General features: G+C 46.6%; 1 protein-coding gene across 1 annotated transcript in view; it reads left to right on the top strand.

The window, feature by feature from the left end:
• The window catches only part of SLC25A13 (solute carrier family 25 member 13), a 707,445-nt gene that overhangs the window by 232,988 nt on the left and 452,518 nt on the right, over nt 1-21,939 (top strand). Inside the window, exon 6 of the mRNA XM_078663721.1 lies at nt 12,589-12,735. Within this exon, the coding sequence (XP_078519847.1) occupies nt 12,589-12,735 (147 nt within the window). The remainder of the gene's footprint in view (nt 1-12,588; nt 12,736-21,939) is intronic.

Below are 21,939 nucleotides of genomic sequence, written 5' to 3' on the forward strand. Positions count from 1 at the left end.
AGCAAAGGCTGTCCAATTGGAAAGGCATATGTGGGCTAACCAAGAAATGTCAGTGGGTGTTTAGTCCTCCCTTTCCATACCATTGGTTGGTTTAGTCACTCATATTTGCCTGCATCTTATTTAGAGGCTTTCCCGGTCCATCATATTTGCCCCCCTCTTAAGATTAGCTTCTTTATCATTCTTTTTCTCGACTAACTTGTATTCTTCCTTGTAGGGAACTACTTTTTTCTTAGTCTGTGCACTTCATGAGAGCGCATGTATTTTTTTCACCTCCCTTGTGCTCTTTTTCTCACTCTAGAGTCCGTTCCTGATTTCCCCAAGTGCTTTTCTTCCTCTATCAACCCCCCAGACTCCTTGTGCCTGCACTCCATATTGCTCTGTCCATGTGCTTTACCCACCACTGCCATGTTACTATCTCCCTTGATTGCTGGCTGACACGGTTCCTTGTTTTTTTTTTTTTTTTAATTGAACCCCTATCTCCACCACTCCCTGTTGCTTAGCTCTTTCATAGATGCAGTTCTGTTTAAGAAAAGATATATTATATTTGAGTGTGTGTGCATGTGTACGCTTATCTACGTATTTTATTTCTATATTTTTTATGAGGTGCAAGGCAGCAAATTGCTGCCAACCCTCTGTAAAACCTCTTTTGCACACTTAAATGTTCTTTTTTAAATAGACCTATTTACGGGCATTAGCCTTCATAGAGCAGGTGATAATAAAATGGCACACACGTCATTATGTGCTCACATCTGCACATCTACTGAATGATGCAGCCGCCAACAGCAGCTGCTTCATTCCCCCCTCAATGCGGACAGCATTGCTGAAAAAGAAATGGTAAAGTCAGTAGGCCCAAAGGCGAAACCTTTTAGCTTTGCCAATGATTGTTTTACGTCGGACTTAAGACAGCTGTAGTTTTAACGTATGTGATTAATAGGGAGAGAGATTTAAGAAGCACTTCAGAGAGAAGGGCTTTTGTTTTGCCCACATGTTTATTGCCTTGAGTACAGGATTTGATTATGCAGAAGTTGTGTGCCTCCACTGAATAGGAGTGCTTATATTGCACATTTTGCCATGTGGGAATGCTTATGAACAATAGTTACTTACCTGTAATCTGTGGTTCTCCAGTATTGGTGTCTTTCATAGATTCACATGCCTGAATCATTCCCCGTCGTCGGAGTGGGAGTCCCACGGTACATAAAAAAGCAATAATATGCCATAAATATGTAGTAACACCAATAGAAATGAACCAGGAAGTAAAGCAGCCAATGCTACAGTAGGCAAAAAACTTCCACATCTATGACTCTCCTAGTCATTATGTATAGTCCAAACTACAGCCAATCAGGCGCCAGCACCCACCAGAATGTTCTCCCCAGAGGCTCAGGCTCTCAGATTTTCTCGCAAGGAGTGAAGGTAAACATAATAGCCAAAAGCCTCTGAGGGGAGGTGGGTGGGTTGCATGTGAATCTATGAAAGACACCAATACTGGAGATCCACAGATTACAGGTAAGTAACTATTGTTCTTCTCCAGTATTAGGGGTGTCTTTCATAGATTCACATGCCTGAATCAGAGTAGCTAGCAGTACATATTTTTTGCTGAACAGACGCCATGACATCAAACTTGTCAGTTAGTAATGCAAATAACAATGCAAAGTGAAAATACACATATAGTATAAAGCATAACATAATGCAATCATGGGAATATGTGAAAAACATAATATATAAGAAGCGTCTGACAGCAGAAAGAAGGAGGTGGGAAACAGAGGCTCACCTTAATGAAACAGATTCCGTAGAACAGCTCGACCCACAGAAGTATCAGCCTCGCTGATCGACTCTAGACAGTAATGTCTGGTAAAGGTATGGCGACTAGCCCAAGTAGCCGCTTTGCAGATCTGCTGAAGAGGGACTCCAGCAAATAAGGCCGTAGATGAGGAGACAGCTCTTGTAGAGTGCGCTCGGGGCGCAGCTGGTAAAGGTCTCCCAGCCTGTGCATGGCAAAAGGCAATGGCAGCAGATATCCATCTTGCAATAGTCTGTTTTGATACTGCCTGCCCCTTACGAATCGCACCGTAGGTAATGAACAACTGGTCAGAAGTGCGTACAGTAGACGTTCTTTGCAGATAGAATTTAAGACATCTTCTAATGTCAAGCGAGTGCAAAGCTCTTTCCGCAGGAGTTTGCGGGTCAGGAGAGAACGATTTAAGAACAGGTTCGTTCAGGTGGAAATCCGAAGGTACCTTCGGAATGTATTTAGGATTTGTGCGAAGTATCACAGAATCGCTTGTGAATTGCAGGAAAGGATGATGCACAGTGAAAGCTTGGATATCACTAACCCTCCTGGCGGATGTTAATGCTAAGAGCAGTGATACTTTCCACGAAAGAAACTTCAAGTCAGCTCTATGGATGGGCTCGAATGGGTGACGCATTAGTTGACCTAGGACCACATTCAGCTGCCATGAAGGAGGCGGACGGCGTACAGGAGGGAACATACGAAAGAGGCCTTTAAAGAACTGTTGGATAATTCGTGCTGAGTACAGAGAATTGGAACCATCCTGTCGATATCTGGATATTGCAGCCAGAAACACCTTTAAAGTAGCATGAGACAGACCTGTTCGTGCTAATTGCAGGAAAAAAGGAAGAATTTCCTCAGGTGTTGCCAAAAAAAGGGTGAACCCCTGCTGAACGGCACCAGATACAGAAGCGTTTCCATTTCAGACTGTATGTCTAGATGGTAGCGGGCGCTCTAGCTTTGGCCAACACCTCTTTACAGTCTTCCGGAATGTTCAGGTGTGCGAACTCACGGTGTTCAGGAGCCAGGCCGCTAATCTCAACGATGCTGGGTCCGGATGGAAGACCTGACCTTCCTGAATACTGAGCAGGTTCGGGATTGGATGTAACTGGATCGGCTTGCTCTCTGATAGTAGGAGGAGTTCTGTAAACCAATACTGGCGTGGCCATCTGGGCGCAATCAGGATGAGTCGGCAAGGTTCTTTCTTCATCTTCCGCAGAACCTTGGGGACTAGTGGAATCGGCGGGAAAGCGTACGCAAACGTCAGAGACCAATTGATGGAGAACGCATTCCCCAGAGAATTCTTGTGGGGGTGCCAGCTTGCGAAGCTCTGGCATTTGCTGTTGGTACTTGTCGCAAATAGATCTAAATCTGGCCAACCCCACTGATGAAATATATGTTCCACTGTCTCCTGGTGAAGCTCCCATTCGTGGGTGGTGATCGTTGTTCTGCTGAGTGCGTCCGCTAGGACGTTTTCCGTCCCCGGAACATGCACTGCTTGCAAATGCACATTGTGGTGAAGAGCCCATGTCCATAAATCCTGCGCCTCTTGAGACAGGAGAAGAGATCGAGTTCCCCCTTGTTTGTTGACGTAGTGCATGCTTGTTGTGTTGTCTGTTCGTATCAACACATTGGTGTCCTGAATGATGGCACAAAACGCCTTGAGTGCAAGAAAAATGGCTCTCAGCTCCAAACGGTTGATGTGCCACAGTTTCTGTTGCGCAGTCCATTTGCCGCTGATTGTGAGGCCTTGTAGATGAGCCCCCCAGCCCTCGAGGGATGCATCTGTAGTGATGGTGAGACTTGGTGCTTCTTGAAGGAACGCACAACCCTGACTCAGATGACACCTCTGTGTCCACCAAAGAAGAGACTTCTTCATGAGTGGCGTGATTTGAATGAGGTCCTCGAAAGTGCCCGAAACCTGCTGCCACTGCAAGGTTAGTTCCTCCTGAAGCGGCCTCATTCGAAGTCGGCAATTTGGAAGTAATGGAATACAAGCCGATGCCATCCCTAGAAAAGATTTGTATAGTCGGACAGAAACTGACTTTCTTTGCATGAGATCTTGTGCTAGCCGACTTATCTTCATTTGTCTCTCCTTGGAGACGAAAGCTCTGAGTTTTTGAGTGTCCAGAATCGCTCCTAAGAATGCTCTTCTTTGAGACGATTGTAATTGGGATTTGCTGAAATTGATTATCAGGCCTAGGGATTGAAACAGGTGCAGACACTGTTGAAGGTTGTGTTGAACGGTTTCGTGAGAACTGGCCTTTATAAGGCAGTCGTCCAGATATGGGAAAATTTGTATTCCCTCCAGCCGGAGGTGTGCAGCCACTGGAGCGAACACCTTTGTAAATACTCTTGGAGCTGACCGCAGTCCAAAAGGAAGAACCTTGAACTGGTAGTCCCTGCCAGCCACCCTGAAGCGAAGGAATTTCCTGTGGCGAGGTAAAATGGGGATGTGGAAATATGCATCCTGGAGATCTAAAGTGACCATGCAATCTCCTGCTGCTAGAAGATGCAATATTTCCTGAAGAGACCGCATCCGGAATGTCAATTTCCTTAGATATTTGTTTAAAGCGCGAAGATCGAGGATCGGGCGCCACTCCCCGTTCTTCTTCCTTATCAGGAAGAACCTGGAGTAAAATCCTATTCCTCTCATCCTCTGAGGAACGCTCTCGATCGCTCCTTTTTGTATCATCATTTTGATTTGGGTAAGCAGCTCCTTCAGGTGAGCTGGAGGCGGTCCTCTTGGCGGTACATTTGGAGGGAATTTTTCGAATTCGAGGGCATGGCCCCTGGCCACAATATCCAGGACCCATTTGTCTGTTGTTAGTTGGAGTAAAATTTTGATATTCTTCCGCCAAGTCGATTGTGAGGGTGGAAAGATGGTGGTGGCAGGTGAAAAGTTTCATTGTCGCTTGTCTTTGCCGCGGTAATTAGTCTTACCCCTGTTTGGGGTGTATTGAGATCTTTTCTGCCCATAAGACTGGTAGCGCTGTGTCTGATAACGCTGATTACCTTGTCGGTATGTGGATTGTTGTTGTTGTTGGTATCCACCTCTATTGAAGGACGTTCCTCGTCCTCTCGCACCTCGAAAGGGCGGCTTGTGGAATTGTAGAGTGCCCAAGGATCTGGCTGTTTCAGTATCCTTTTTTATCAGTTGTAAAGCTTCCTCCACCTTGGGGCCGAATAAATATTCGCCATCAAATGGCATGTCTAAAACTCTGTTCTGAACCTCTTGCCTGAAAGCAGTGGAACGTAACCATCCCTGTCTACGGAGAACAGCAGCTCCTGCTAATTGACGAAATCCCGTAGAAGCAACATCAACAGCTGAATCTATCATCTCTTCAGAGATCCTTTGACCCTCTTGGGGAATTTGGAGTGCTTCAGACTTGGATTGCTCAGGTAGGAGATCGATAAATGGTGCGATGTCCGACCACATTTGGCGGTCGTACCGACCTAAGATGGCCAATGCATTGGCAGCACGAACAGTTGTTGCAGCCATGGTGGAGACGCGTTTTCCAATTGAGTCAAGGCGTCTGCCATCCCTATCCGGCGGCGCCGTAACTGCAGAGGACGGATTTCTGGCTCTTTTCTGAGCAGCCTGGACAATTACTGAGTCAAGTTTTGCCTGTCCAATTAGACATGCAGGCGTCTTTTCAGGAGCTTTATACTTTTTATCAATTCATGGCAAGACTGGAGGAATGGAAGCCGGGGTTGACATCACCTTAACACCTTCCTTCCAGGTGAACTCCACGATGGGTATTGTTCTTATCTGTCGTCTAGGCTGATCTTTGAAATCGTATAAGAAACATTCTTGTTGCGTATGTTCCATCTTTATATGAAAGCGTTCAGTCGCACGCTCCATCAATAAGTGAAAATTAGCCACATCCACCGGAGGGGAGGCCGACGCAGTCTGAGGAGATGTTGAAGGAGATTGTACCTGATAGTCCTCCCACTCCGATAAATCATCCACTTCTCCCTCTTCCCGTTGGTCTTCATCTTCCGAAGATTGCGGATCTATTTCGTGAGTAGGTTGTGGGTGTGAAGGCGGACACACCGGTGGGATCACGGGTTTAGGTGTTTCCAAAGTAGGAGTTGCCGGCCCAAAACCTGTTGATTCTGAAGGTGGGAACCTCCGATAGTAATCGTCCAGCATATATTGTAAGTTGGATATTAAATCCAAAGGCACTTGAGCAACAGGATTACTCACTGGTATTGATACATGAACAGGAGATTGAGAATCATCACATTCCTCCTCTTGAAGTTTAATATGCAACTCCGATGGACTAGTAGCTTGTCCAAAAGTATTCTGGACCAACTCATCCTCACTTTCAGAGTCCAAAAGTTGGTCTGGCACTTCAGAAGACACCTTTTGAGGTGAAATACAAAGGGGTGAAAGCTGCATTGCTGTTTCGCGCATTTGCCCTGATGCTTGTCGTGGCGTTAAAAACACCGTCGACGGAGACCACACTTGCAGTGCCGTGCATGATGACGACTGCGGCGTCGTCGGAGGATCCCCTCCCGATTGTCTTGTCGTCGACGGAACACCTCTCGTCAACGGGACATTTTTCGCCAAAGGAACACTCACCGTCGACGGGACACTCTTCGTCGACTGGACACTCTTCGTCGACGGAACACTCGCCGTCGACGGGACACCCTTCGTCGACGGGACACCCTTCGTCGACGGGACACCCTTCGTCGACGGGACACCCTTCGTCGACGGGACACCCTTCGTCGACGGGACACCCTTCGTCGACGGGACACCCTTCGTCGACGGGACACCCTTCGTCGACGGGACACCCTTCGTCGACGGGACTCCCTTCGTCGACGGGACTCCCTTCGTCGACGGGACAGTCTTCGTCGACGGGACAGTCTTCGTCGACGGGACAGTCTTCGTCGACGGGACAGTCTTCGTCGACGGCGTGGAGCCTGACGACGAGCTCGTCGACGGAGTCTTCTTTGTCGACGGTAAAGCCTTTAGAGGTGTCGTCGACGACGGACGTCGACGATACAGGTCTTACAGACACAAATACCATAGTTGGAGACGTCGTCGACGATGACATAACCATACCAGGTTTAGGAGAGGAAAATGTTACCGTCGATGTCACTGTAGTCGTCGTTCTCGTCGACGAGGAAGCTGAAGAGGACATCGTAGTAGGTGGAGACGATGTCTGTGGTAAAATCCTCTCAGAAGACTGCGGAAACTTGAGGATTGTCCCTTTTTTGGAAACAGCAGCACTTTCAGTGCCCTTGGTAGTGGGGACAGTCCTAGATGTTGAAGGCTTATCCAGTCCCTTAGAAGGTGGTTGTTTTTTAGTCAGCTTAGCCTTAGGAGATGACATTCCTTCAGGCGCAGGCCTCTTCCTAGAGGCTGAAGTAGAACCAGAGGCAATGCTGCCTACCTCAGAAGCAGGATTAGAAGAATCCTTTAGCCTTTTCAACCACAGAAGCAAACGACCCTCTCTATCCCTGAGAGTCTTTTGAGGCATGGTTCTGCAGATCTTACAGTCAGAGGCCTGGTGATCTGGGTAGAGACAATAGATACACTTTTTATGTGGATCTTTTTCAAAAAGCCGAAGCTTACCACAGCAGTCACAGGCTCTAAAGAGAGATTTCTTAGAAGACATACTTAAAAGTAGAAACAAATGGAGTTAGAAGTAAGAAAACTGAGCAGAGTTCAGGGAGACTCCCTTTCACACGACGTGCGGTAGAAAATCTGAGAGCCTGAGCCTCTGGGGAGAACATTCTGGTGGGTGCTGGCGCCTGATTGGCTGTAGTTTGGACTATACATAATGACTAGGAGAGTCATAGATGTGGAAGTTTTTTGCCTACTGTAGCATTGGCTGCTTTACTTCCTGGTTCATTTCTATTGGTGTTACTACATATTTATGGCATATTATTGCTTTTTTATGTACCGTGGGACTCCCACTCCGACGACGGGGAATGATTCAGGCATGTGAATCTATGAAAGACACCCCTAATACTGGAGAAGCTCAGTACTGCAGGACTGAGTTGCTTACAGTGGCAAACCAGTGATCAGGGTTATATGCCTTTCCCTGTTTATTATAATCGATTGTGACAAAAACAATAGATCTGTCTTATTTATGGTGAAAAGTATATGTTGAAGTCAATCTTCATTTAAGGGTGGATTGATATTCCACTGTGCTAAAGCTTACATAGAAGCGTTTTGTTTTTTGTGTGTTTTTTACATTAAATATCACAAAGTTTGATAGCAGAACAGAGTTTTGGTGTTGGTTACACTCTCTGCCAAACCATACAGGCAACAAACTTGCACTTGTTGAACCCCATTCCTGACTTACTTATTTGGAAAAGCATATGTTGATGGTGATAGGCTTTTACAGGGCAGATTGTTGTTATTATAATAAGATATAGCCTGTTGTCGGGTATTTTATTACATGTAATCTCGCAGATTAGAATATTAAACGGGGGGCTTTGGTGCTGGTGACCCCCTTCTTACCGATCATAGGGGCACAAAATGTGTGCTTTCAGAGTCCTTGTTAGGGTCCTTTAGAAGTATTTTTAAATTGTTTTGCCAATTGTAATTGTGTACATATTTGAACATGTAAGGCTGTGTTCCTGATGGTTGCCTGTTGGGAACTCTTATGTAGAAGGGTTGACTTGTTATGGTGACAAGCCCATGATAAAGGCTTTAGACCTCGATGGCTCATTGGGAAAAGGTATGTCAGACGCCATAGGCATGATCTCTTTAGTATAAAAATGTATAGCAAAGGAAGTAAGTCTGACTAATATGTTGTGAAAATTATATGTTAAAGTAAAAAGGCTTTTAAGGGTGCAAAAACCTTGGTTGGAGATGTTTACTTTGGTGATCCTTGTTAAACCTTCTTAAATGGGTGTAATTGTGTACATGTTTGTAATTCCATGCATGTCTACTTGATTTTTTGCCTTGTGGTAAAACGTATGGACAATACAGTATGGTGATAAGCCAATGATAAAGGCTAGAGGTCAGATTGGCTCATTAGGAAGTTATGTCAGATGCTGTAGGCCTGATGTTTTTATTATAATAAGTAAGGCAAAAGTAGTAGATCAGACACATTTATTATGGAAAACATATTTCAAAGCAAGGAACCTTTTAGTGTGACAACTTTCTAAAGCCTGCAGACAATTTGTTAAATGGAATCTCACAAATTACTATCTCTCCTGGTGTATTTTAGTTTGTACAGTGACACTGGCATATGTTTCTTAACATATGGCTTTATTCTAATACATACCCTAACTCATAAATCAATTTCTAGGAATTTGCATAATTTAACATTGTTGTGCCACTCCAGGATGACCAACACATTGCTTCTAAACCTAGCTGCCATTTTGGAACTTTAAAACGATACTCTGTAAATACCTTTACAAGAGGTCTGACTGCTCTTTGTTGTTGTTTGTTTGCTCTATTTAATATTTTATGTAAGCATATGCCCGGCACTTTTAGTTGGTGGCATATTTTCTTTTCTTTTAATTCATTGTTAGTTGGCTTGTAGAGTTTGAGCGTGTGTTTCACTGTAACAGGTAAGTAAGTAAATGCAAGAATGAGTCAACAGGTGGATGAATAAATGGATGGATGCATGAGTGCAAGGATGAGTGATGTATTGTATAGGCAGTGACTTAAGTGCCTAAATTCACCATTAACTGAAGATGAATTTCATTCGAAAGCCACAACTATTAGCATTCCCTTTGCTTATTTTTGGTATCCTATGTATATGTGAGATGTTTCTCCCCGGCGAATTTGGCAATGTGAAATGTAGGTTGAGGTAATAGAGATACTTGATTTCTGTTTTGGCTTTACACAGTACTTTATTGTTTAACGAGTGTTGTAGTCTGCTTTGAAGCTCCATTTATCTGACTTTTAAAGACCTTTTTATGTAGTGTGAACAATAAGGAGTATATGTATTGTCCTCTCTTTTCAGCATTCCTTAGTCTAACATTAATTGCAGCCAAGATGGAGGTGCTGTTGTTGGGTCATGAAATAGTGAAAAATATATCCTGCCTTGGTTAATTGTACTTTCCCAATTTTTGGAAAGCTGCTCTTATGTTAAAAAAAAAAAATGTTTAAACACTTAGTGATTTGGAATGTCCTCACTACTAGATCCTACATTTAAATAGTGGTCCAGTGGGGTGTTGGCAGCCTCATTCAGTTGAAGCAAGCATTGCTCTTCATTCTTCCCGAACCTCACAAGATAGAAATGGGAGCCCAGATTAATGCTAAACCGACTATACTAACTTACTGTGTCTGGGCCTGTCCTTCTGTGAGATTTAACATTGACAGATGTTGCAAAATAGCAGTATGTTTAGGCCTTGTACTCTGTAAAATTAAACTTCATGCTGCCAGTCAGTAGTGGTGTATAATTATATTTTAAAGCTTTGTGCTGGATCTTCAACTGTATCTTAAGGTCGGCTCCACCACATTTAATGGAGAAGATCTACAAACATCCCAAAACATGATCTTAGATCTAGTATCCGCTGTATTTTCAAGTGCCTCAATGTTGATTGACAAGGAGACACAACATAAAGTTAGTTGGCAGTCCGTGGTCCTAAACTTTGGATTGGTTTGAATGAATAGATTCATGCCATTGTCATTTTCGTCCAATTTAGAAAAGTTCCTAAGCAATTTTCTTTTTGTCAGACATACTATTTTACTTTGTTGTACCCGCATACTCTATCTTCTGTGAGCTGTTATCTTGGTACATCGTACAAATCCTAAATAAATGCAGTAAATTAAAAAAATAATATATAAACCACTCAAACTTTGTTAAAGTATCATGTAAGTGTTACACCTGAATAGTACTTGTCATTTCTTTCTTTCAGCTTGGTCCTTAGCACATGTTTCATATTTGATGTGGAATCTTAACAAAGGATAGATTATTTCTTCTTTGATCATCTGTCTAGATTCTGTTAATTCACCTTTTAACGTCATAAGATTGCTGTGCTTCCAGCATTCAGCTACCAGGAATCTCCCTAATTTGAAATTAAGAAAACTACAATTATTATTGCCAATATTTTTAATTTGCTGTAGAGATTTTTATAGATTAATTCAAATCCTAAAACAAAGCATTAGATTGGGTTGCTGAGGTTTTTCAATTGTCAAGTGATTGTAATTTGGTATTACGGCCACATCTAAAAATCTGTTTAGTGTTTAAACAATTCATTAGGGTCAGCCGAGTGAGATGCCATTTCACTATTTACTTCAGCAGCTCTTTTTTATTTTTTTGTAACCGTCATGGACTGTTCACGTTCACAAACATTTATTTTATTGAAATTTATATATTTGCAAAATTAAATCCAGTTCATATTGAAATACTGGAATTTTATTCTTTAGAAGACTGCTGTCTGTCCTCACTCTATTTACTCCATTTCTGAAAGGCATAGGGCCCTATTCACAAAGGTAAATATAGAAGTGTATGTTTACTCAGCAGTATATTTACTGCTAAACTGAGGTGTAACTGTATGCTTTTTTGTCATTCCCCATTTAAAAGTATAGATTTACAATTGGGTGTTGAATTACATGCCTCTACCCTTCAAATCAGAGGGTGGAGTCGCCCACAACCGAATTCATGAGTATAAAGTTACTAATAATTTTACGCATGTAAGTGGAGATTTCTACCACCGTAGCAGAGATACCACTATTGAAAAGTATAGGGAAAGTATACATGTAAATAAAATGTTACAGAACATGAACTATACAATTAAATGTGTATTAAATAATGAATTTAAATATATTCAATATAATATATTTATATATAAAAATCCTACTCTCAATATAATTTCTTTTTTCTGGCATGTTGAACACTTTGTTACTAAAGTAATTTGCTATAAATGTGTAGTAAATTTTTATGTTGAAATACTTATATTATTTCAGCATTCATTTATGTTGTGAGCTGTTTGATTTCCAGACACCTTTATTTCCTGGAGTTTGTTGAAGTACCTGTGAGTGGCCTTGTTTGCTGCTTGTCTTACCCCAAGTCTGGGTGTGAATATATTTTTTCATGTTTTTACACCCTTACGACTGTAGTAACTTTAGCAGTGTAGTTTGAGAATATCAATGGTCGTATTTATTTGTGGGTGTGTTTTGTGTTAGTGGGAATGTTGGTCCCATAACCGCTCCCATTTAGTAATCTGTATTACAGATTTTTTAGCCACTGACACATTCATTACTAAAGGATATACATACACGTGCAGAGGTATCCGCAACCATCGCAGGGATCTCCGCACAGAAAATAATGGAATTATGGAGGTGTAGATCTCAGGCCGTAAGTTTGTGAAAAGGATTTTGTAGTACATTGGTTGTATTACAGTAGTACTACTTTACGTTCTTCAAAATGCAGTTTGTGACTAAGCCCAATAGAATTTCTGCTCACTATTAACCACCCGTTTTGTGGAATATTTTTTTTATTTTTGAAAAAATGGCCTTAAGTATAAAGTGCTGAACTTCAATCATGCATATGTCCCTGTGTGGACATATAGATGTGCATTTTCTTTTTTGCGCAAAAGTACATTTTCTGTCTGCACCATGAACAACATGATTAAAACAAAATGTGAATACATGAATATTTATGCCTTCTTGAAATTCCAACTTATGTGTGTTAAGTAAATGGGTATGTGGCAGGTACTCACCAATATTGTTCAATGCAACTCTCTCTGATAAAGAAACGTATCCATTGAAAATGTTAACAATATGCAAACTTTTCAACTTCCACCCCTTGACATAAACAAGATGGCTACCACATTGTTTGGTAGATGGCATCTAAATAATATTATTATCTCTTTGCTTGCAGGAGATCCAGCTGGAGCATGCGAGACAAGCTTTTGTTCAGCGTGACAGTGATCGGACAGGAACTGTCAATGCAATGGACTTTCGTGATATAATGGTCACCATCCGGCCTCACGTGCTGACTCCGTTTGTCGAACAATGTCTAGTTGCTGTAAGTTGCAAATTCTTATCATTGACAATAACGTGTGGTTTATTACGGTTCTCACTGAGAATAATGTCCCATTTGAACTTTTAAAACTGCAGTACCAAATTGCTGCAGCATCTTTCTGTATTCATTCATTTACTCAGTAATCTCGTACATTCAGTTGGTTGATGCTTAGTCCAAACTAATCTGTTTAAAAACATTTTCAGCCTCTTTCTGTCTACAAATGTGTGCAGATTAAGAACTGTCTGAAAGTTTACAACCAGCACACAGTGTACGTTTTCGAAGGTTACACGTGTGGCGTTAAATTCTGGCAGAATCTAGAATTGATTGAATTGTATGAGCTGATTCTGTTAACGGAGAAATTAAGTATCTAAGAAAAGTGATTTTCCAATTGATCATTTGACATAGTAGGTTCATTGTGCACCGTAAAAAAAAGTCTGTTTCTGAAGTCACTGGGTGACCTATAAGTAGTGTTAAGGAATTGTTTTGTAAGTTTTTTCCCTTGGTGGTTGTGCGTTCTTCATCTTGATGTCACACTCTGAATTAGCTACTACAGATGACATGTTTAGACTTTAATGCACATGGAAAGGGTGTTGGACCTGACATTATTGGCATGGTTTTCACCCAACGTTTTTCCTAAGTAGTGTTAAGGAATTGTTTTGTAAGTTTTTTCCCTTGGTGGTTGTGCGTTCTTCATCTTGATGTCACACTCTGAATTAGCTACTACAGATGACATGTTTAGACTTTAATGCACATGGAAAGGGTGTTGGACCTGACATTATTGGCATGGTTTTCACCCAACGTTTTTCCTACAATCAGCCTGTTTTTTCTGATTCAGGACTCTGCACACTTTACCACTGCTAACCAGTGCTAAAATGATTTCTTTAAAAAACTCGTGCAGATTGGCTTTTTCTCAATTGGCACATTTAATTTTTTTTAAGTCCCTAGTAAAGCGGTACTACATGTACCCAAGCCATGTAAATTGAATACTGCTAATGGGCCTGCAGCACTCTTTGTGCCACCCCCTTAAGTAGCTTATCTGAAAGACACGTTAGTGATAGATTACTTACCTTAGAATAATCCCCAGTCATCAGGCTGGATCCGGAAAGATTCGCTTAGCAGTACCCCTGCGCGTCGGTTGGTGGTGTCGAGCGGCTCTGCATCGGTCACTGGCGTCGTGAGCGCCGAGATGATTTCATGGAGACTACTTAGGCGCCACCCGTGCGCCTAAGTAGTCAGTTCTTTCTTTTACCGCGCCGAAAGCGCAGAACCGGATTGAGCATGTACCTCAGTCATTTTTTGACTACTTTTTTTAGACTTTTGTCTTCTCTCGTCTCCTGGTGCATGTAGGGATGCCCGGATTTAAGTCTTGTGGGTCGTGCCGGTGTAACATGTCGGTGGCGGACCACCACGATGTGTGCCTCTACTGCCTGCAGACCGAGTCGAGCCATGGCCCCGAAGGCCTTGCGGGGGCCGTTCCCGGGACTGCTTGCGGGACCGGAGCCGTCGCTCCTCGGACTCGAAGTCTTCGCCTTCAGATCCCGGTAAGCGATGCCATTAAAAGAAGTTGAAGCGTGCTTGCTCTCAGACATCCCCCCCCCCCGGTTGCTACCCGGAGGCGGAAGAGGGGGACAGGGGCTCTGCCCCTGCGGTTCCTCTGGAGCCGGGGAGTCCCGCGGCCTACCCGCTATACCCGGGTCCGTCAGCGACTTCTGAACAAATGCAAGAGTTTCTTGCTGCCATGGACTGCCTTTTTAGGCCCTGGGCTCCCACTTGCGTTCCTTCGAGCCCTGCGGTCCCATGTCCAGATCCTGTTGGCCCGGCTGCTCCGCCACCAGCACTTCCTGGCACCACAGGATCCTGCGCCGCCAGCTCCGGCCCCAGCGCCACGAGGTGCAGCGCCGCTGGCTCCGGCCCTGGTGCTGCCCTTGCCTCCGCCCCCGTTTCCTTCCTTGGCTCCGCCACAGGCACCGCACTGGGTGCCGTTTATCCCACACCTGCCCCGGTTCTCTGACTATTTCATTCCGTCCGCATTGGGATACGGCTCGGCTCTGCCCCGACCGGCGCTGTTCCCAACGCCGCTTGCCCCCTCTCCGGCTCCGGCCCTGCTTTCGCAGCCGGCTCCCTCTACTCTGGAGCCGGACAAGGACTGGGACAGCTCAGAGGACCCCTTTGCCTGGTAATGTGACTCCGAGCAGGATTGGGTGGACGACCTTCAAGATGCGGGCGAGCTAGATGTGTCTTCCGACCCAGGGTTTGCCTCGCCGCCTACTATGGAGGAGGGCGCTTCCTATACCATGGTGCTGCGTCGGGCTGTGGAGGCTCTCCATCTCGACTTCCCTACGGTGGCCCTTAAGACCAACCTCCTTACGGAGCTACTCCAGGCGGCGTCTACGTCGTCGGAGCCACTGCTCTTGTTTGCTACCGGCCTCTGGGGTGCCGGTGGATAAAAACGTTGCCAGGAGTCCGGCGCCTGGTGACCCCGCCTTCTTGACCACTCAACCCACACCTGAGAGCATGGTCATTCAGGCCTCAACGTCGCAGAGTGCCTTTCCCATGGCTCTGCCGGATAAGAGCTCTAAAAGGCTAGACTAATTTGGCAAGAGGTTGTCCTCCTCCGCCAGCTTGGGGTCGCGGTCGGTTAACACCACCTGCTTATTGGGCCGTTACTCCCACGCTGTGTGGGACTCAGTAGCTGAGGTCTTGCCTCAGTGTTCCGAGGAGGTCCAGGCTGTCCTTTCCCAAGTAATTGCGGAAGACGAGGATGCGGCGAAGTTTGCCATCAGGTGTGGGTTGGAAAAGCGCTGGAGCGTTTTAAAGACTCTCAGGCCACGGCCAAGTCTTTGGGTCTTTCCACAAAGAACCCTGCCACGCCTGGGTTTCATTTCTTTCGTTGCCAGGGCAGGGGCACCCAGGCATGCTCTTCCGGCAAGCCTGAGCAGAGCCAGCCTCAGCGCAGCCGCAGATTCCGCAGGGTCGGGTCTGGTAACCAGAGTGTGGGTCAGTCCACTTCCACCCACGCTGCTTCCGCCTCTAAGCCTTCCTAATCCGGGCTTCAGGGAGCACCCCACGCCAGTGGGTGGCAGGATCCGCCACCACCTCCACCACTGGTGCCAAATTACTTCGGACAAGTGGGTGCTGCAGATCATCGGGCACGGTTACGCAATCCCCTTTCTGTCCTCTCCTCCGGCCATGCCGCCTCGGCACCACCGCATGTCGGGGGATCATTTGGCTCTTCTCCGTCAGGAAATCTTGGCCCTCCTGGCCAAGGGGGCCATCAAGCGCGTTCCTTGGCCAGAAGTAGGACGTGGTTGTTATTCCCACTACTTTCTGGTCCCCAAGAAGGACAAGGGGGGGCCTGCGCCCCATCTTGGACCTCCGGGATGTCAATCGCTTCCTCCGGAAGGAGAAGTTCAAGATGCTGACTCTGGCTCAGGTCCTGGCTGACCTGGAGACTGGATGTTGGCGTTGGACTTGCAGGATGCGTACTTTCACATCCCCGTCCTGCAGGCCCACCGGCACTACCTGCGGTTCACGGTAGTCCAGGAGCATTTTCAGTTTGCCGTGCTCCCCTTCAGCCTTACCGGTGCCCCTCGGGTGTTCACGAAGGTGATGGCGGTGATCACAGCTCATCTGCGCAGGTCAGGGGTATCAGTCTTCCCCTACCTAGACGACTGGTGGTTGAAGGCGGGCTCGCCCCAGGCAGTCGTCACCCACCTTAAGACTATGGCCGACCTCCTGCACTTGCTGGGGTTCTCCATCAACGTGCCAAAGTTGCACCTGAGTCCCTCTCAGAAGCTCCCCTTCATCGGAGCGGTTCTGGATTTGACGCAGTTTCGGGTCTATCCTCCCGAGCAGTGAGTCCGGGAAATTCAGACTATGATTCCAATCTTTCAACCTCTCTCCCGGGTTTGTCAGGATCACCCTCTGGCTACTGGGCCTGATGGCCTCCTGCATTCTGCTAGTGCAACATGCCAGATGGCGCATGCGGGCTCTGCAGTGGGACCTGAAGTTCCAAGGGGCCCCAGCATCGGGGCGACCTGTCCGATCATGTCCAGATCTCGGAGGGCACTGCCCGACACTTGCAGTGGTGGCTCACGAATTGCGATTGGGTCAATGGCAGATCCCTCTCCCTTCCCCAACCGGACAACACAGTGGTGACGGATGCGTCCCTCCTGGGATGGGGGGGCCATTTTGGAGAGGTGAAGATCAGAGGCCTCTGGTCTCCGGCGGAGTCCCGGCTCCATATCAACCTGCTGGAGCTGTGGGCGATCCGACTTGCACTGAAGGCATTCCTTCCCTGTGTCCGGGGAGGTGTAGTGCAGGTGTTCACGAACACCACCACCACCATGTGGTATTGCAACAAACAGGGCGGGGTGGGGTCATGGGCCCTATGTCATGAGGCTCTGCTCCTCTGGACATGGCTGGAACATCAAGGCATTACCTTGGTGGCTCGACACCTGGCAGGTTCTTTGAACGCCAGGGCAGATGAACTCAGCCGCCGGTGCTTGATGGATCACGAATGGTGTCTGAACTCGGACGTGGCGCAAGGTCTCTTTCTGCAGTGGGGAGAGCCTTGGTTAGAGCTATTCGCCACCGAAGAGAACGCTCAATGTCATCAGTTCTGCGCTTTGGAATTTCCAAGGCGGCACTCGCTTGGCAACGCTTTTCGTCACGAGTGGAGTTGCTGTCTGTTGTACGCCTTTCCGCCTATACAACTTCTGCCCAGAGTGCTGAAGAACATCAGGCGCGATCGGGCCCAAGTTATTCTTGTGGCTCTGGACTGGGCTCGAAGAGTTTGGTATCCCGAGCTACTCTGTATGAGCATCGATCCCCCGATCCGACTGCTTCTTCGGGAGGATCTTCTGTCGCAGCAACAGGGGGCAGTTCTCCACTCGAACCTGTCCAGCCTCTACCTCCATGCGTGGAGATTGAGCGGCGACAGTTGACGGCTTTCGACCTTCCTCCCGAAGTCTGTAATGTCATTCTGGCAGCCAGGCGTCCCTCCAGTAAAATGGTATATGCCTGCCGATGGAACAGATTTGTGGCATGGTGCACAGCAAAGGCTGTGGACCCCCTTTCAGCCCCTCTTTCTGAGGTTCTTCTGTCTTAGGCCAAACAGGGCTCTGCTCTGGGCACTATCAAAGGTTATCTTTCTGCCATTTCCGCCTTCCGGAGGCTTCCTAATCAGTGTTCTTTTTTTAAGTCCCCGGTTGTCAACCGTTTCCTCAAAAGCATTACACACACTTCCGTGCCTTTCATAATGCCTCAATGGGATTTAAACCTTGTCTTGACATATCTGATGTGCGCTCCCTTTGAGCCTCTTCATAACTGTCCTTTACGTCTTCTTACTCTGAAGATGGCTTTCCTGGTAGCTATCACCTCTGCCAGGAGAGTGAGTGAGCACCAGGCTCTTTCTTCTAAACCTCCTTTCCTTTCTGTTCATCCGGACAAGGTGGTTTTAAGGACCCGTCCTTCTTTCTTGCCAAAGGTTGTCAGCCCTTCCACATCGGGCAGGCCATCACTTTGCCCACCTTCTTTCCGCCTCCGCTTCCTTCAAGGGAAGAGGAGAGGCTCCACCGTCTGGACCCAAAATGTGCGCTCGCATTCTATCTGCTGCGTACACTGCTGTTCCGGGTGGCTAATCAGCTTTTTGTTGGCTACGTGGGTGCCAAAAAAGGTTGGGCTTTGCACAAACGGACCATCTCCCGGTGGGTCGTTCTGTGCATCAAAGCATTTTACTCCTTGGCCAAGAAGGAGCCTCCTGTGGGGCTGCGTGCCCATTCGACCAGGGCGACTGCAGCCACTACTGACTTGGGACGCGGTGTTCCCTTGCAGGACATTTGTCAGGCAGTTAAGTGGGCCTCGCTGCACACGTTTACCAAACACTACTGCCTTGACAGTCTGGTCCGGAGAGACGGCTTCTTTGGCCGTTCTGTGCTCCGTGACTTTCTGGTGTAATCCTGTTCGCAGACCCACCACCGGGGTTGGTATTGCTGTGGTATCTATTCTAATGGAAGGAATCTATCACTAATGTGTCTCTTTCAGATGCACATGTTACTACTTGTGTAACAATATATCTGTCAGAGGCATTAGTTAGTGATAGATTCCTTAGCGCCCCACCCATCCTCCCCGTTCTGCGAACTGATTACTAGGGTTAAGGTCATCGCCTTTTAGGGCCCTAGTTTTATGCACCAACATCTTGCATGGATCTGTGTTTCGGCGCGGAAAGTCGTGTACAAAACTGACGTCAGCGTGCATGGGTGGTGCCTAAGTAGTCTTCATGACGTCATCACGACGCCAGTGACGGATGCGGAGCCGCACAATGCCACCTACCGACGCGCAGGGGTACTGCTAAGCAAAACTTTCCGGATCCAGTCTAACGCTTGGGGATTATTCTAAGGTAAGGAATCTATCACTAACTAATGTCTCTTACAGATATACCGTTACACAAGTAGTAACTTGTGCTTTAATCATGTCTCAGGCCTGCCATTGCAACCTGTATGTGGAGTTTTTAACTGCCTTTTTGCCCTGCCTAAATAAACGTTTGCCAAGCCTAACTCTTCCTTTGTAATATACATGTTGCCCCTCCGGTAGGCCATAAACAGCTCATAGGGCAGGTTGCAGTGAATTAAAAAAGTTGAACATGCACTTTTAATATTTACATTTCCTGGTAGTGAAAACTCTTAAATTCGTTTTTCAGTACTGCAAGGCTTGCCTCACCCATTGTATAACATTGGGTTACCTTATTGTATTTAATAAGTGATAACGTTCAATTTGGAGCAGTTAGGAATGTCGAGTTTGGTCTAAAAAAAAACTTGACATTTAAATCCCTCTTTATTGGTAAATTTCGATTTTAAGTCACAATTCAAAAAAATCCACTTATAGAAAGTTGGCATTTTCTTACCCCAGCCATTTGGTGACTGAAGCCTTTATCTTTGATCCCATTACTAGGTGTCGCTGGCAAGTTGGTCTTTTGTGTATTGCTCCCAGAAAGTGAGACAAAGGGAGACTAGTTTTTGGCAGAATGGGCCATCTCTGGCTTGATAGGGGCCAGAGATGTCACATACCACACTTGCACATCACAAAGGCCCTGTTTCAGCACACTCATAAAAGTTACACTCAGACTTTTTGCCCCAAGCAACGCTGGGGTTAAGGTAGGGAGGCAAGCATTTCTAGACACCTTGGTAGATGGAGGCCTGTAGAAGCTTCTCCCACGTCAAAGTGGGTTCCAAGTATAAGTAGTGGACACGGAGACCCAACTCTTCAATGCACCTCTGGACCAGTGGAGAACTCAGTAGGACTGCTATGCTGCTCCACTGCAAGAATGACTGCTATTCTGCTGGGAGAAGAAATGGGCTTGCATCTTGAACTCAAGGCCACGAGATTGACTCCAAGGGCTAGTTGGTTGGCCTCCTAATCAGAGCCTCTCGCACAGAAAGGGCTCTAACCACCTTGAACCCTGCACCTGGACTCTGCCTGCTGTGAATCCAGCCCCCCAAGTGGTGCCACAGCAGTCCTGGAAACTTGGTAGTATGCCTGAAGGTTTTCTGCCAGTCCCACTGTGGTATTTTAGCAGAACTGACTCTGTGCGGCACATCTCGAAGCACCGCATTGGAACTGCTGCTGCGTAATGGATGACCAAAGCATGACTCTGCAGCTCTTCAGAATCACCTCTGTGCGCTAGAATGCTCAAGGACATTAGAGTAACAGCCTGGTCCTTGGGCCTTTCCATGGCCACTCGCCAACCCCAGTCCACCCTTTTCTTTTTTTGGGCCCATGGCTTCCAGGAGCGTCTTTACTTGCCCAGCCACCACGGTACAAAAGCTTCCCAGCTCTTGTATGGCTGAGGACGTAATCCACAGACCTGTGGGTTCGGTATCAGAGATTGTGGCAGTCCCCACACCACCCCCAGCACCTGCAGTTTCCAATCCTCTTTAGTTTACCTTCCGACCATCATGAGCATCCAGTGGGCGGCATGATCTGACATCACCTGCACCACTGGAGGTCAATTACATCCAACTGCTGGGTTCTCCAGATTGAAGGGGCTAATCACTCCCCCTTGTGACTACCCCTCTTTCTTGCCACCCAGTGACAGGCTGACTGAGAACCACATCTCCTTATTCTGCCAGGAAGGGGCAGCTCTCTTGGCCAAGGAAGCCAACGAGAGGATGCTGGTATCAGAAGTAGGATATGTTTGATATTCCCACTACTTTCTGTTGCCAATAATGGATGGAGGCCTTCTTCCTATCCTAGACCTGTGCCCTCTCAATTTATTCCTGAAAAAGAAGAAATTCAAAATGCTCACACTTGTTCAAGTCTAGTCTGCCCTGGACCAGGAAGACTGGTTGGTAGCTTTGGGCTTGCAGGACACATACTTCCACATTACTGTCTTGTCTGCCAACAGGCATTATCTGCGGTTCATGGTAGGCCATGAGCAATTTCAGCTCACCTTGCTCCCCTTTGGCTTTACCAGCACCCCTCGGTGTTCACTAAGGTGATGGCGGTGGTTGCAGCTCTGCGGAGATCAGGGATGCCAGTCTTCCCCTATCTTGACGACTGCCTATTAAAGGCAGGCTCACCCCCAAGCAGTCATCTTCCACCTCCAGACTACAGCAGACCTCCTGCATTTGCTAGGGTACACTATAAATGTGTGAAAGTCACACATGACCCCTTCTCTAATGCTCCTTTTTTATTGGAACTGTTTGGGACACAGTGAAGGGCTTATCCTTCCAAACAAAGAGTCCAGGATTCAGTTGAGGATATCACTTTTTTAGCCTTGATTTCTGTGACACGGACTCTGGGGCTGCTGGGCTTCATGGCCTCCTGCATGTCACTTGTGGGTTCTGCAGTAGGACCTTAAGTTCCAGTCGGAGCAGCATCAGGAGAATCTCTCCGACATGGTCCAGATCTTGGAGGGAACTGCTAAAGATCTGCAGTGGTGGTTAACGTACTGCGATTGGGTCAGTGGCTGACCCCTCTCCAACCTGATCTGACAGAAGTGACAGATGCTTAACTCCTGGTTGGGGCAGCCACCTGGGGGAGGTGGAGGTCAGAGGCATCTGGTCTCCGGCAGTATTCAGACTCCCAGGGCTTAATTTGTGCCGGTGCTTGCCGGTGCTTAGCACCGGCACTTTTTTGTCAGGGCCGGGTCTACACTCTACACACCCATCTGCTGCACGTGGTGGTCACACTCCATCCAGTCCCGAG

This window comes from Lissotriton helveticus, chromosome 10 (assembly GCF_964261635.1).
Source record: "Lissotriton helveticus chromosome 10, aLisHel1.1, whole genome shotgun sequence".
Taxonomy (NCBI): Eukaryota; Metazoa; Chordata; class Amphibia; order Caudata; family Salamandridae; genus Lissotriton; species Lissotriton helveticus.